General features: G+C 39.2%; 1 protein-coding gene across 1 annotated transcript in view; it reads right to left on the bottom strand.

Moving 5' to 3' along the window:
* Positions 1 to 13,303, bottom strand: part of STARD9 (StAR related lipid transfer domain containing 9) — a 1,457,104-nt gene that overhangs the window by 1,281,384 nt on the left and 162,417 nt on the right. Inside the window, exon 2 of the mRNA XM_044073541.1 lies at positions 6,915 to 6,984. Coding sequence (XP_043929476.1) covers positions 6,915 to 6,984 — 70 coding nt within the window. The remainder of the gene's footprint in view (positions 1 to 6,914; positions 6,985 to 13,303) is intronic.

Genomic DNA, 13,303 nt, shown 5'->3' with positions numbered 1-13,303 from the left:
GGATAATTAAACCTGCGTAAAGTAGTTTAAAGCAAAATCATACCGACGCTTAATACTGCGTTGGTTAAATCTAGCACAAAACCGACAACCCAGAAAGTTATGATCAGGGCCTAGGCAAGGAATACAGTAAGAATGAAAGTCCTTATGAGGTATTTGTTCCCACAAGAAATACAATTATTAAGTTTTTCTGACATCGGTTCTGGAGCAAGAAAAAAGTTTCCCCAACAGGGTACTTAGCTTTATAGAAGACTTCGGATCTGAAATTCGAACTCGAAAATCTCAGGAGTTGGCCAACTGGCACTTGCGAACTGCTTCTGCTTCGGGCACCGCGCGGCAAGAAAGACTGGAGAAAATGGCGTTGGCTGCTTCTTTTATACCCCTGACGACCTGATGTCAGGGAAGGGGCGACGACAGCTGACGCAGGACCCAAGACTTTGGAATTCAGGCTGACTGGGGGCAGCCTGTCAGCAGGATAACCCAAATGTAATGACTGCAACAGTGAAACATGAAGAACATCATACCAGAGAACAAAGATCTGTGAGGCAGCAACACTGATCACTGTACTACTGTGCCCGTTTTATGCTGTATGTGTAACGTTACCTATGCAGTGTGTAAAGCGATGTGAGCGTTTCTCCCAGACTATAACTAACTGTCAATATTATATGTCTGCATTTAATATGGCTAATACTTCCCTGTAGCTTTTGACTTAGTCAACACGTTTTCACTGAATTGGTGAAATGCTATTTATAGGACCCATCCATAAACAGCTCACAATGTGACTTCACGTTAACAAACTTTGTTTTTGTACAGTAAATACAAATCACCTCTTAAGATGGAACTACATGATCACACAAAAAGAGTACAAAGACAGTACAAAGGGTTTTTGGAAGGTTTATCCTGTTACTAACAATGAAAGTTGTTAATCTAAATTTTAATATGACAAACATTTTTATGCCAAGTCTACAAAATTATATGAGGCATCCCTTCATAAACAGCAGCATATTTCCATCCAGAGAGGTAACTGCAAGCAGGACAACTACAAAACAAAAGTAATGACTGAAAAATCACTTAAGTGTACAAAGTAGACCCCTTAGATGAACGTGCTAAAAAATGTCAATCTCCTAAGATAAATATTCTGAAAACATTAAAAAGCTGTGATTCTCTCATAATTATATTAAAAGTCAAAACATTTCAGATATTAAATTTTATGTATTTATTGACCTCTGGTGACCGGGAAAGTCAGAAACCCATTTTCAGTGGAGGCCCGGAGAGAAAAGCTCTACAGTACAATGTTCGGACAACAGAAGGTAAAACAATACTAATATCTAGACATAACATACATTTCATAGAAAAAAATTATACAATCAAATAAAGTGAGTTTAACATTTGTGGTGAATGGTAGAAATATTGGCTGACAAAGCAGTTTAGAGTAGTAACTTGTTTACTAAGCAGTCAATAATTGTGGAAATAGATAATTCTGACTTGTAAGTTATAAAGATGAATGTATAATAAGAAATTCATAGCTAGTAGTGCAAGAAGTGTGGGGATAGCAGACAGGTAAAGAGGTGAGAGGGAGATTACTGTGGAAATTTGGTTTAAGATGTATTGAAGAAAGATTATAGTGAGAGAAAGGTAGAGGTTGATGAGCAGTACTACAGCTAGGTATAGGTGAGAAGTTAATGATCAGGACAGTGTACAGCTAGGTATAGGTGAGAAGTTAATGATCAGGACAGTGCAAGAAGAATGGAAGGTATAACGGAAGCTGGTAAGCACTGTTCTACAATCTACAAAATGTTCTCTGTGTGGTTTCACTTAATAAACTAATGCACTGGCCTTACTTATTTCCATTCCAAAAGATGAATCTAGTAGGAAACCTGAAAAATGCAGTGAATGAAAAAAAATCAGCTTTTAAGATAAACTCCACAATGACAACTTAGACTTCAGAATGCAGACTGATTAAACAACAGTTCTGAATAGCTTACCCATTCCATTTTGGGGTCACTGATGTCAATTAGCCAAACTCAGGTTTAGGGTTTGTGTACAGAATGAATTTTTGTTCAGTACTCACTATCCAGGTCACTGCAATAGTGAATGAATTCTTGTTATACAGGGCCCCCAACCTTCCAAATTCATATTCGGTGCTCATTGTTCAGGGTCAGTCCCACCTTACAAATTCCACAATCATATCCCACCTCATAAATACATGTTTATACTTGTCCATAGTCACCTTTGTTACTTGCTAAATCAAAGTTCTTTGCTCATCCATTAATGGACACCATACTGCTTCTCAATTCCAGGACACGGGATGTTCTTGATCTCCAATTACTGCCTTTGAGGTTTCCATGTTCTCCTTCTGCTCATATTTGATTTACTAATCTAAAAGTTCCACACACATAAATATCTATATATATATATATATATATATATATATATATATATATATATATATATATATATATGTGTGTGTGTGCGTGTGTGTACATACACATATATATACATGCACATACATATATACTCTTTGAAGTAGTTATCTGTGTTACTGCTTATCCAGTTATCAAATGATTAACTAACTAAACCTTGGTGCAAGTCTAGTTACAGATTTACCACACAGACCTTCCCTCTTACCATTCTACTTCTAAACACTAGTAGTAAAAAACGATTGTAAGATAAACATAATTTAAATCTGCTCAATTACTTCAACAGAATATTCAATGAGCACCAAGTTGTCAAATTTAGCCAATTGACTGGACCAAGTTTTCAATTAGGCAAAAAGATAACACTGTATTGAAAAACTGCAGCAAATTCATCCCCAGCATCAAACACAAAAAGAAATGCTTCTGCAGGGAAGAAGGCCCCCTGCATTTCCTCTGTGGGAGACTGTATCCCTAACACTATTGGTTACTTATACATATTAACTATGATATCACACTGACATGGTACAAAATTCTCATGTCTATAATATATTCCCAGTTATAGTAGACAAACCACAACTCTCTCTCAAACATTACTTACAACCACACTCAGTGATTCACACTGCACAAGGACTTTTCAGTTTCTAACTACTTATGCTTTTGCTCACTTGACCATTCACAAAACCCAATTCTGTTCAAAGGGCATATATAAGTCAATTACAAACATTTTGACTATTAGCATGTAAGCAGTTCTGCAGGAAAAAAGATGCATTACACACTGCACAGCAGTAAAGGATGAAGTAAAGGAATTCTATGTTCACCTGTGAGATGAATAACAGCAACTAAAACTTGAATCCTAGTTAAATAACAGATTTCATGCATTTAATTAACGAGCTCTAAAGAAAGTTAATTCAGCAACAGTAGCCTAATAGATGTTCTAAAAACATACCTTAAGTGGAAAATTATGCCTTAAGAGTGCACATAATCATTTAGTTCTACTTGGTTACCCTGTATGAAAACATTGGTATTGTACAGGCTGATGAACATTATGCTAAAAAAAACTGTAGCCAAACAGTGCGGTTGTTTTGGTTGGTCTCACTTTCTGAATACTTAGATTTTATTTACTAAAGTTAAACATCTCAAACTCTGTAGTGGGCACTACATTTAACCAGAACAACATTCTAAGTTCTGTAAGCATCTGGTTAGCACAGACATGTTAAGGTATTGTACTTAACAGTACTGCTGAATTTCAGTTTGCTACAAAACCATTTCTAGAAGTGGCAGCAAAGAAACATAACTAATTATTCATTCTTCATTTTCCAGTGTCACCTTAAAATGAAATACCAACTATGTTTATTGAATAAGCATTAAAAGAAACCCTGTGACTTTCACCATTGTTAATTTTCTTTGGAGCAGGGGGTTGTTAAAAGATCGTCAGGGTATCCATGCCTGTCCATTACACCACAGTCATACCAACAAACTATAGTTCACTTATATTCTGTATACAATTAAGGCACAATGGTGTGCATGCTACAGCTATTACTGCATGACAAAGGATGTTGTGAAGCATGAACCAGCATCTCTGGGCATGTGAGAATATCTGTACCATGCAACCCCAAGTGACTGACTGTACTTATAAAATGAGAACCTGTGTATTCTTGCATGTTAGTAGTTTATGTATAGTCGCCTCACAGTAAGACGCTGTCCAGTTCGATTCTCAGCTAGAGTGTCTTCTGCGTGGAGATATGCGTGAATGGGCATGCTTCAGGCCTGGAAAGCCGGTACGTAAAAATCAACTGCCAATCATTAGCGGACCGGAGTTCTGCTGTGGCGACCCCTAACCGGGAAAAGCCAAAAGACAATCATCAGTAGTTTATGTATAACTAAATGTTTTGTAGCGTTTAATTTAACAAAGTTCCTCTACCCATTTTAACTAAGTGAATGTGCTGTAGAGGTATAACTTTTTTTAATTATATGGAATAATGGTATGACATTTTCAGGGTAGAAATTTTAGGAAGATGTCTGTCTAAATACTGTACCATTTTTTTGTTTGTTTTACAGTCATTTTTGTAAATTACATTTTGGATCTGAGTTGCACAACTTCATTCAGGTGGCTCTGGTGCACAGACAGTGTCTGTGTTGAAAATGTAAGCTCAAATTGTTAAATTTTGGCAGGGGTATAGGAATCTGTTTAAAATAAATATATAAAAGCACTTTTTTTCTGTGTTTAATCAGCTTTTGACATGAACCCTCATGTTTACATTTTCTGAGGTAACTGTCTTTTTTCTGGAGTCTCTCTTTTTGCCACTTCTATGACCTTCCTCTAATTTTATGGTAAATATATGTGGAAAATTACTACAGACTTCTTCCACTGCAGTTTAGTGTTACTGAGTAGAAAAACTGAGCTACCAGGGATGGAGATTTTGAAAGCTGGTAGGTAGAAGGGATCTTTGACTAAATGTGAGTTCTGTGTGGCCTGTACTAGCTTTCTCCCATGTGCACGACAGTACAGCAATATGACTGTTCTGTTTTTCCTACCTATTTTGTAAACAGCTTCATTTGACTCCCACCTCCACATATTCACTGGGGTTTTACCTTAATGAAGGCTAAATTAAACTAACAAGTTATGTTATAACCCAAGCAGACCAATATTATGTAACCTCAATAAAAAGCTGGCTGAAAAAAACAAACCTTCACATATTACTAGTCTCACAGTATAAAATGTGGTGACCGAGACCAAACGCAGGAATATTTAACAAATCAGTTATACTGGGAAGAGGAATGGAATGAAAGGTGTGGGTAAGGACCAAGACATACAAAGCAGATGAACATTTTTGGATTAGGAATAATAATTTAAAATGAGATGAGCATCTTTTTCAGAAAACAAACTGCAAGTGAAACATGTTAATCCACATTCATTGAACAAAAGGACTATACACATAAAATGTCTTGCGTCACAGACTCCCCCCTCCACCACCACCCACAGATCAAGTATTATAAAGCAAGTGAATGACTGTACCTTCGTTCAATTGAATTAATATTTTAAAAAACAGGAATGCAAAATGAAAATGCTAATTACAAACAAATTTGCCTCTATTCCATGAAAGAGGCATTTTAAAAAGACGGAGATAATCAAAAGAAACATTATTAACTTCTTTAATTCTTAAGTAATGCTTCAAACAACAAATATGCAAGCATTCTTTCTTAACAGCATCATCCGTTTCCTCCTTGCATTTACATGACTGAATTCTGCAGCAGCCAGTAGAAGAACTATCACATTGCCAATAACTAAACATGTGCTGCTCTTCATAATCATAGTGATACAACAGCAGGAAACATTCATCCCTTCTTTCTCCAGTACCTGTTTTAGCTACTTTAAGGTTCAGTAAGAGAACTGGATCCTACCTCAGCACTCTGTGCAACAAAGCTAGTCCTGGACAGGACACCAGTCCAGTTCCAGGGCATGTCAGGCATCCTACAAAGTTGCAAGACACACATGTCATGTACACCTACGATTTGCAGGATTACCGATTCACCTATGGCAATTCTATGGGATGTAGCATGAAACCGGAACACACAACAAAAACCCATGAGGAGACAGGAAGGGCATGCAGCTTCACCGTAGATGGCACTGCAGTCAAGACTCAAGTGAAAAACCATGCCCTGAAGGGTAGCAATGGTAATCACTATGCCATTGCACCTCCCTGGTAAGTAAGAGGCAAACCAAAATCCTCATCTGCTTAATGTACCAAATGCCCCCTCCCAATGACCCACTACACTGACTGTGTGTGCTGTGGTATTTGGTATGGATTACGACCTCATAAATGTGCTGTGATCTACTCCATTTTCTTTTCTTTGTTTTTGTCTGCTGACTCAATAGTTTTGCCTCAGTCATCTGTGGTAGGCTAAACATGTCAGGTGCTATAATCTCATAACTTGACAGTGCCTGGAAATGATAACCCTTCAGTCCAAAGACATGGAGACAGAGTATAAGACCACAGATGTTTCATAAACAGCTCAAACCAATTGTCCAAGGAATGTACTCCTGTGTTCTATGATGTGGCTTAAAACATTTTCAGTGTGCAAGTCTGCCTGCAAGGTGAAGCTCCAAAAAGCCGGGACCACTACATAGGCAGTAATCTGGGGACACACAGGAGTAGTGAAAGATGTCAGGATCACATTTTCATCTTTCACAGTCTGACATGCAGGCACATGCTGTACTATCAGAGATATTCTAGGTAAAAACAATGCCCCTTCAACTCTGACTGTCACCATAACGTGAAGAGTTTTGTTGGAAACAGTTGCAGCAAAAGTGTGAGGGGGAAAAATGCTTGCTTGGTAGTACTACTCCTGTAAGATAACAGCCACATAAATTACCTCCTACTTACATCCATTATTAAGCAGCTAAATCCTGTCAAAGTCACATGGCCACAGCCTCTCCACTAGCAGTAGATGAACAGATGAACACAAAGAGGGTAATGAAAAAAAAAGATAGCTTCTCACCTTTGCATTTCGGATCCTTATAACCTTCTCTTCAATAGTAACAATTACATTGGCTCCCTCTGTGCTTTCTCTGCAGAACAAAAAAAAAAAAAAAAAAGAGTAAGAAAACAAAAGGTGTTAAACATACCCTATTTACACAAAAGAAGTTTTCTCAGACACATTTGGATCAAATGGAAAATTTAACACCTGCACTTTGTAGTTGACTAGATATAACCTAAAACAAATAAACCAGAAATGTACAGCACAACATAGATAAGTCATAAATGAGGATTAATCCAGGTTTTTGGTTTAATAGAAACATCAGGTGTTTTTTAGTTGTGCCTTTGCAATTCACTGGTAGACCTAGAAGATTTAGTAGGCAATCTTGACTAATCCTCAGTGCTAAATTACTGTTTTTATGATTTATGAATTAATGATTAAAGATAAAACCTTTAGTATTACTTGTTACACCAATGCTGGATAGTTTATCCCAGAAAGCAAGCAGTTGCACACAGTCTAGAGTACATGGTTTTAAAATTAACATACCAGAAATTAATGTCAGAAGTATCACTCATTGTGCATTCCCGACACATTCAAAGAACACCCAGTATGCATGTTTTGGCTCACAGTAGCACCTTATTTTCGGGAAGCAGAAACACTGTGCATCCTTGTTTGTTTGCGTCTTTCGGCTTTTCCCAGTTAGGGGTCGCCACAGCGGAACTCCGGTCCGCTAATGATTGGTAGTTGATTTTTACGTGCCGAGTTACCAGCCCTGACGCACAACCTTCAACGAAAGTACGCCCATTCATGCACATCTCCACACAGAAAACGCTCTAGCTGAGAATCAAACCGGACAGCATCTTACTGTGAGGCGACAACACTACCGCAGCACCATCACCGCGGGTTTTGTACTGAAAACATCCTATTACCATACAAATCAGAGACCAGAGATCTGGCCATTTGGGTTGATGGCTCCCTCTCCTTTTACCAACATGTGGTGACTAGTTAGGAAATATTTCTATGTTTTACAAATAACTGCCAAAGGCATCTCTTCCAAAACCAAAGAAATCATTGTTCCCCTATATTCTGTCCATGGCAGACTTGTTATAAAATATAATGCACCCTTTGGCATGTATCTGGTTAGGCATGCAAAAACTAGACAAAAAAACAAGATTTTTCTAGGGAAAAAGATCACTGGTCTCAAAAACCTTATATACCAAGGCAGACTGGAGTCCTTGTCCTTGTATTAAGTGTCATACAGGTTCCTGACGGGAGACCTGTGCCTAACCTGCTCTTCCCTTAGGGATCCTGTTCTTTTCATCCTCATTTTCCTTGACAATCAAATTCTGTAGCCAATACTAGAACAAGAGATCTCAATGAATAAATAAAAGTAGGTAGAGGTTTATCACCTAGCACATTTCCTTGCTCTGGAACCCCCTCCCCATGTCAAGAAATGCAATTCCTTATAAAACATAGCTCAGTCATATGGATTGGTGCTCTTACATTCACCCTTGGGCTTGCAGGTGCAACCCTCCTTGTAAAAGGTGGTAGATCCTGAAGGTGGGTTATGACAAAGTGCACACGGCCCTCTAGTCAAAATTGGCTTGTACATCCTATGATCCTATTTTGGTTTGCTTGAAGCACTAATGTACACAGAATAAAACCAAATTCTCTTCTTGTGCTACTAGTACACAAATACTCTACCCTAGACCAGGAGTAGCATTCTAATGCCCTTCACTCTTATCTCATAAGAGATTAAGCCAACACTTTACTCTGCAGAGTGCCCAAATCAGGAGTTTGAGACACCATAATGCAAGTATCAAAACCTAGATATTTTAAGTGCAGTTCTGCAGAGAAAAAAAAGAAAAACTGTGAATGATCGCCATTACACATTAAAAATGTTTCTGTAGGGACTAAGCCCCCCTGTACATCCATACTTCCTCTATATAAACTCTGAAATCAGTGTACCAGAGAGAAGAGAGAATTCTCCACGATATGGACATTTCAAACTTAGACATTTTCCCATAAATACACAATGTTTTTACAGGTTCAATACTCAGACTTGCCATACTTGAGCTTATAAAAGAACTCATTCTGTAGTACTCATTTTGAAGATCCAGCAAGAGTTGTGTTTAAATAAGGCTCTGTAATCACTAGTAAATTATCAACACAAAGGTGCACCTACCACTTAGTGGATTTCACAATTAATGCTTAAGCCTTCAGATTATCTCTGTCCACATTTTCTGGCAACTACTTTATGTCAATAACCACTTCATCACATTTATAGAACTATAACTGGCATCTTCCATCTGTATTGGTTTTAATTTTTTTTTTAAATTGTACAACAGGTTTGCTGCAGAACTCCTAAATATTTTAACGGATTGTTGTCTTGCTTCAATGAATGTATTTGCTGAAAAAAGTGCGAAACAAAGCCACAGTTTAATAATGTTAATACTAGTAATATTATTATCTAGTTAATAAAGACATACTTATTTGTTGACTGAGATGCACCTTTCCTTTCTTAAGCATGAAGTTTGCATGTTCCCAGATATGTGGTGGACCTCATATTTGACTATACGCCTATCCTCTGAATGTGGGTGGTGATAGCTACCTCAGACAAAATAAATGGAAATGCAGTTAAACTGTCTGCAACAGAAGGTGTAAATATGGCAGCAGATGCACACAAACTGCATTGATGTCATTCTATGCTATGCATGGAGGATAAAGTGTAAATCAAATGACAAAGCCTCCTCTACTGTTAGGCATGAGGGGTAGAGCTGCTGAGCTGTCTAGTCCCCACATGAATGCGGTGAGTACTGGATCAGTATTCCATGCAGCAGCTCAAAATGGTTCAAGGTGAATGGTGGACCCTGGCAAGAGTGACCTGTGTCAAAATTCATATTTCTGACATTAAAAATAATAAGCAAGAAGTAGCCATGACTGGGAGGCTGTCCAGTCTGGGAACATAAGGTGATGCCAAAGATAAAATAGCAGGACCTGACAGGAGATCCTCAATAACAGAAAAATACTGGGTTTCTTAAAGGGACAGTCCCTTTAAAAAGCAAATAATATTAATTAGCATTTTTTTAAATATACATATATAAAATGCAAATATTTATGTTTGGAAGGCTTTCCAAAGGGGACTTACCTGCAAGAAAAGGAACTGAAGGATGGCTGTTACTCTTGTGAAGCCTCTGTGCTGCTTCTACAAGAGGCAGCAAGAAAGTACTAATGATTTTCCCCTCTTACTACTAATTTTCTCTCTACAAAGCTGCCCATTCAGTAATCACAGTGGAAGTGTGGGAGAAAGAGATAAAGCTTTTAGATGCTATCTGGTTGTTGTGTCTTGGACAAGGCATAACCCATACATCTTACAGGATATTACAGTACTGGGCATGAACAGATGTATTCAGCCAGTTTAATGTAAATGTACTGCATCTCTGTTCTAAGTAATACCTCATGTTTGCTTGCTGTCTTCGATTTCATAGTCTGGGGTCATGGCTGGAAAGGGTCCTCAAACCAGTTCAATTACCAGGTGAATAAATATTAAATATATAAAACATTGTTATATGACCTGCCCATTGTGACAGACGCATGCATACACACACACGCACACACACACCAACTTCTTTGCTCAAAAATTCTGACCAAAGTGGAAAATAATAGGGTAAAAGGTTCAAAATCAGGATCAATTTTTAAATATCATGTCGATTCTCTTAAAGTTCATTTGAACAACATATTTTGTGTCGGTGTGCATTTTCTGGATAAAAAAGTATGAATCTCTAATGACTGGCATTTACTGACTGTTGCCTTCAGTGATTTATCATAAATGAAAACTGTATGAAGGACAGGGCAAAGTATGAGGCACATGGGAAACCAGTGTTCCACACCAGAGGTCAATTCCTCATTGGGCAGATCCGACCACAAGCTAATCAGCCTAGACATCCAGATCCCACCCCCAGCCCCAATTAGGGAAACCATTGTAAAAAACTTCTCCAAAGCCAACTTCACACTTCTTAAGACAGAAGTGGCAAACTTCATGACACCCATGCAGACGGACAATAGAGGTATGACTGCAGAATCCTACACAAATGCACTTTATAAGCACTTACACGAGTGCATGGATCACGCGATCCCTAATAGAACCAAGATGTTATCCTCCAAAAAAAGGAAGCCAATCTGGTGGTCCTCTGCCATAAACAAACTCTACAACAAAAGAAAGAAACTGTTGCAAAAAAGAGAGTAAAATCCCATGACTGGAGGAACTCCCTGGTAAACCTCAGTAAGAAGCAGAGATCCCTCATAAAATCCTCCAAAGCTTGTTACGAAAACTAAATTGTCACTGACTCTAAAGACAACCACAAAGCATTCTATAGCTATGTCAAGAATCTTAATGGGAACACTCAGATCTGCTCTGAGTGACAGCACAATGACACTAAATACACAGAACCAACTGATATTGCCAACATCCTAGCAGATAAGTTCAGTGCTAACTTTACCCCCTCTCTCACCCCCTAGAGGGCCCATCTCTATACTGGAAGAATGCAAAGTTCCTATAATCATGGCTGCACAGGTAAAAAACACACTCTCCAAAGCCAAGAACGCAGCATCCATGGGACCTGACAATATCCCAGGCTGCGTTCTACACAAACTACAGAATGAACTGGCACCCTACCTAAGTACCATGTTTAATCATAGCCTCACTTCAGGCTTTGTACCCACTGAATGGCGCACCGCGACAGTTATCCCACTCCACAAAGGGGGAGCCACTACGGACCCCAGGAATTACCGCCCCATTAGCCTGACGAGCCTGGTCTGCAAGGCCATGGAACAATATCATTGTGGAACTCATAAACAAAGACATTGGTAATCTCCAAACTCTGGACCCTACCCAGTTTGGATTTGTAAAAGGCAGATCATGTCTCCTAAACCTGACTGACTTCTTTGAAGCAGTCACCAAAGCCATAGATGAGGGTAAAATGGTTCACACAGCTTATCTAGATCTCGCCAAGGCTTTCAACACCATCTCCCACTCTGGAATTAAAGATAAGCTCACTAAACTAGGTATAAATCCTTATGTCACAAGATGGGTTGCCAACTGGCTCACAGACAGAACCCACACTGTGAAAGTAGCGGATTCCAAATCCGGCATCAGACCAGTGACAAGTGGAGTACCACAGGGTTCAGTCCTAGGTCCTCTCCTGTTTGGTATCTACTTCTCTGAAGTGGAGGCCAGCACAGAAGGTCTTTGGCTAACAAAGTCTGCAGATGTCTGCAAACTAGGAGCCATAATCGAAACTCCTAACGATGTGGACAAACTACAAAAGGGCCTCACTGAGACAGATACCTGGTGTCAAAGCCATGGCCTGAAGCTCAATGCCAAAAAGTGTATCGTCATCCCCTTTGGTAAAAACTGTGTACCCATGAACAACCACATAGCTGGTAATCTACTTAATGCCATAAATGTGATAAAAGACCTTGGGACACAGGTGGACAGTAGTCTCTCCTTTGATAATCACATTGCCACAGTGGTCAGGAAATCCTTCTACGTGGCTCAACTCATCACAAAAGGATTCTCATCCAGAAAAAAAAAAGAGGTCATTGTTCCCCTCTACTCATCACTCATTAGACCCATTATAGAGTACAACGCCCCTTTTGGTATGTACATCACAAGACATCTACAACTGGAAAGAACACAGAAATACCTCACAAAGAGGATTACTGGCCTCAAACAGATGCCCTATGCAGACCGTCTCAAAAAACTACAGCTTTACTCCATCGCATATCGCCTACTCTGGGGCGATCTCTGCCTAACATACAAAGCTATGTCAAACCCAGAGCTGTTGGACATGCTCCACTTAAAGAAATCCCAATCCCTCTGAGCTACACGATCTAGGGACCTAAACCTTGTCACCACAATAAACAGAACATGCTGGAGGGATAGATTCCTGTCCCAGAGACTTCCCATAGTCTGGAACAGACTACCTATCTATGTCAAACAGAGCTCCTCATTAGCTCTCTTCAAGAAAAATCTTTATGATTGGATGGGAAATGGGAAATTCACCCCGGGGATCACTTCTTTGGCTCTGCTCGACAGGGGCACAGGAAAATAATTTTCTTGGGTGGCGAAAGCCAGGGTACATTTTTTGGCTAGGCTTGTATGGGCCCTAGGGCCGATAGCCTAGTACCTACCTATGAACAATCAGTGACCATTGAGAGCTGTATACAGAGACAGCTGAACACATATACATAGACGCCCTGAGGCTGTTATTAAGTAGATGAATACATAGGTTCATAGGCAGGTAACTAGGCTATTGGCCCTAAAGGCCTATATAAGCCTAGCCAAAAAGGTACCCTGGCTTTCGCCACCCAAGAAAATGATTTGCCTGTGCCCCTGTCAAGCAGAGACA

The sequence above is a fragment of the Protopterus annectens genome, chromosome 6.part0 (assembly GCF_019279795.1).
Source record: "Protopterus annectens isolate FY-2018-M chromosome 6.part0, PAN1.0, whole genome shotgun sequence".
In the NCBI taxonomy this organism is placed as follows: domain Eukaryota; kingdom Metazoa; phylum Chordata; order Ceratodontiformes; family Protopteridae; genus Protopterus; species Protopterus annectens.
The sequence above is the reverse complement of the archived record's forward strand: the minus strand, read 5'-3'. Positions and strand labels throughout refer to the sequence as shown.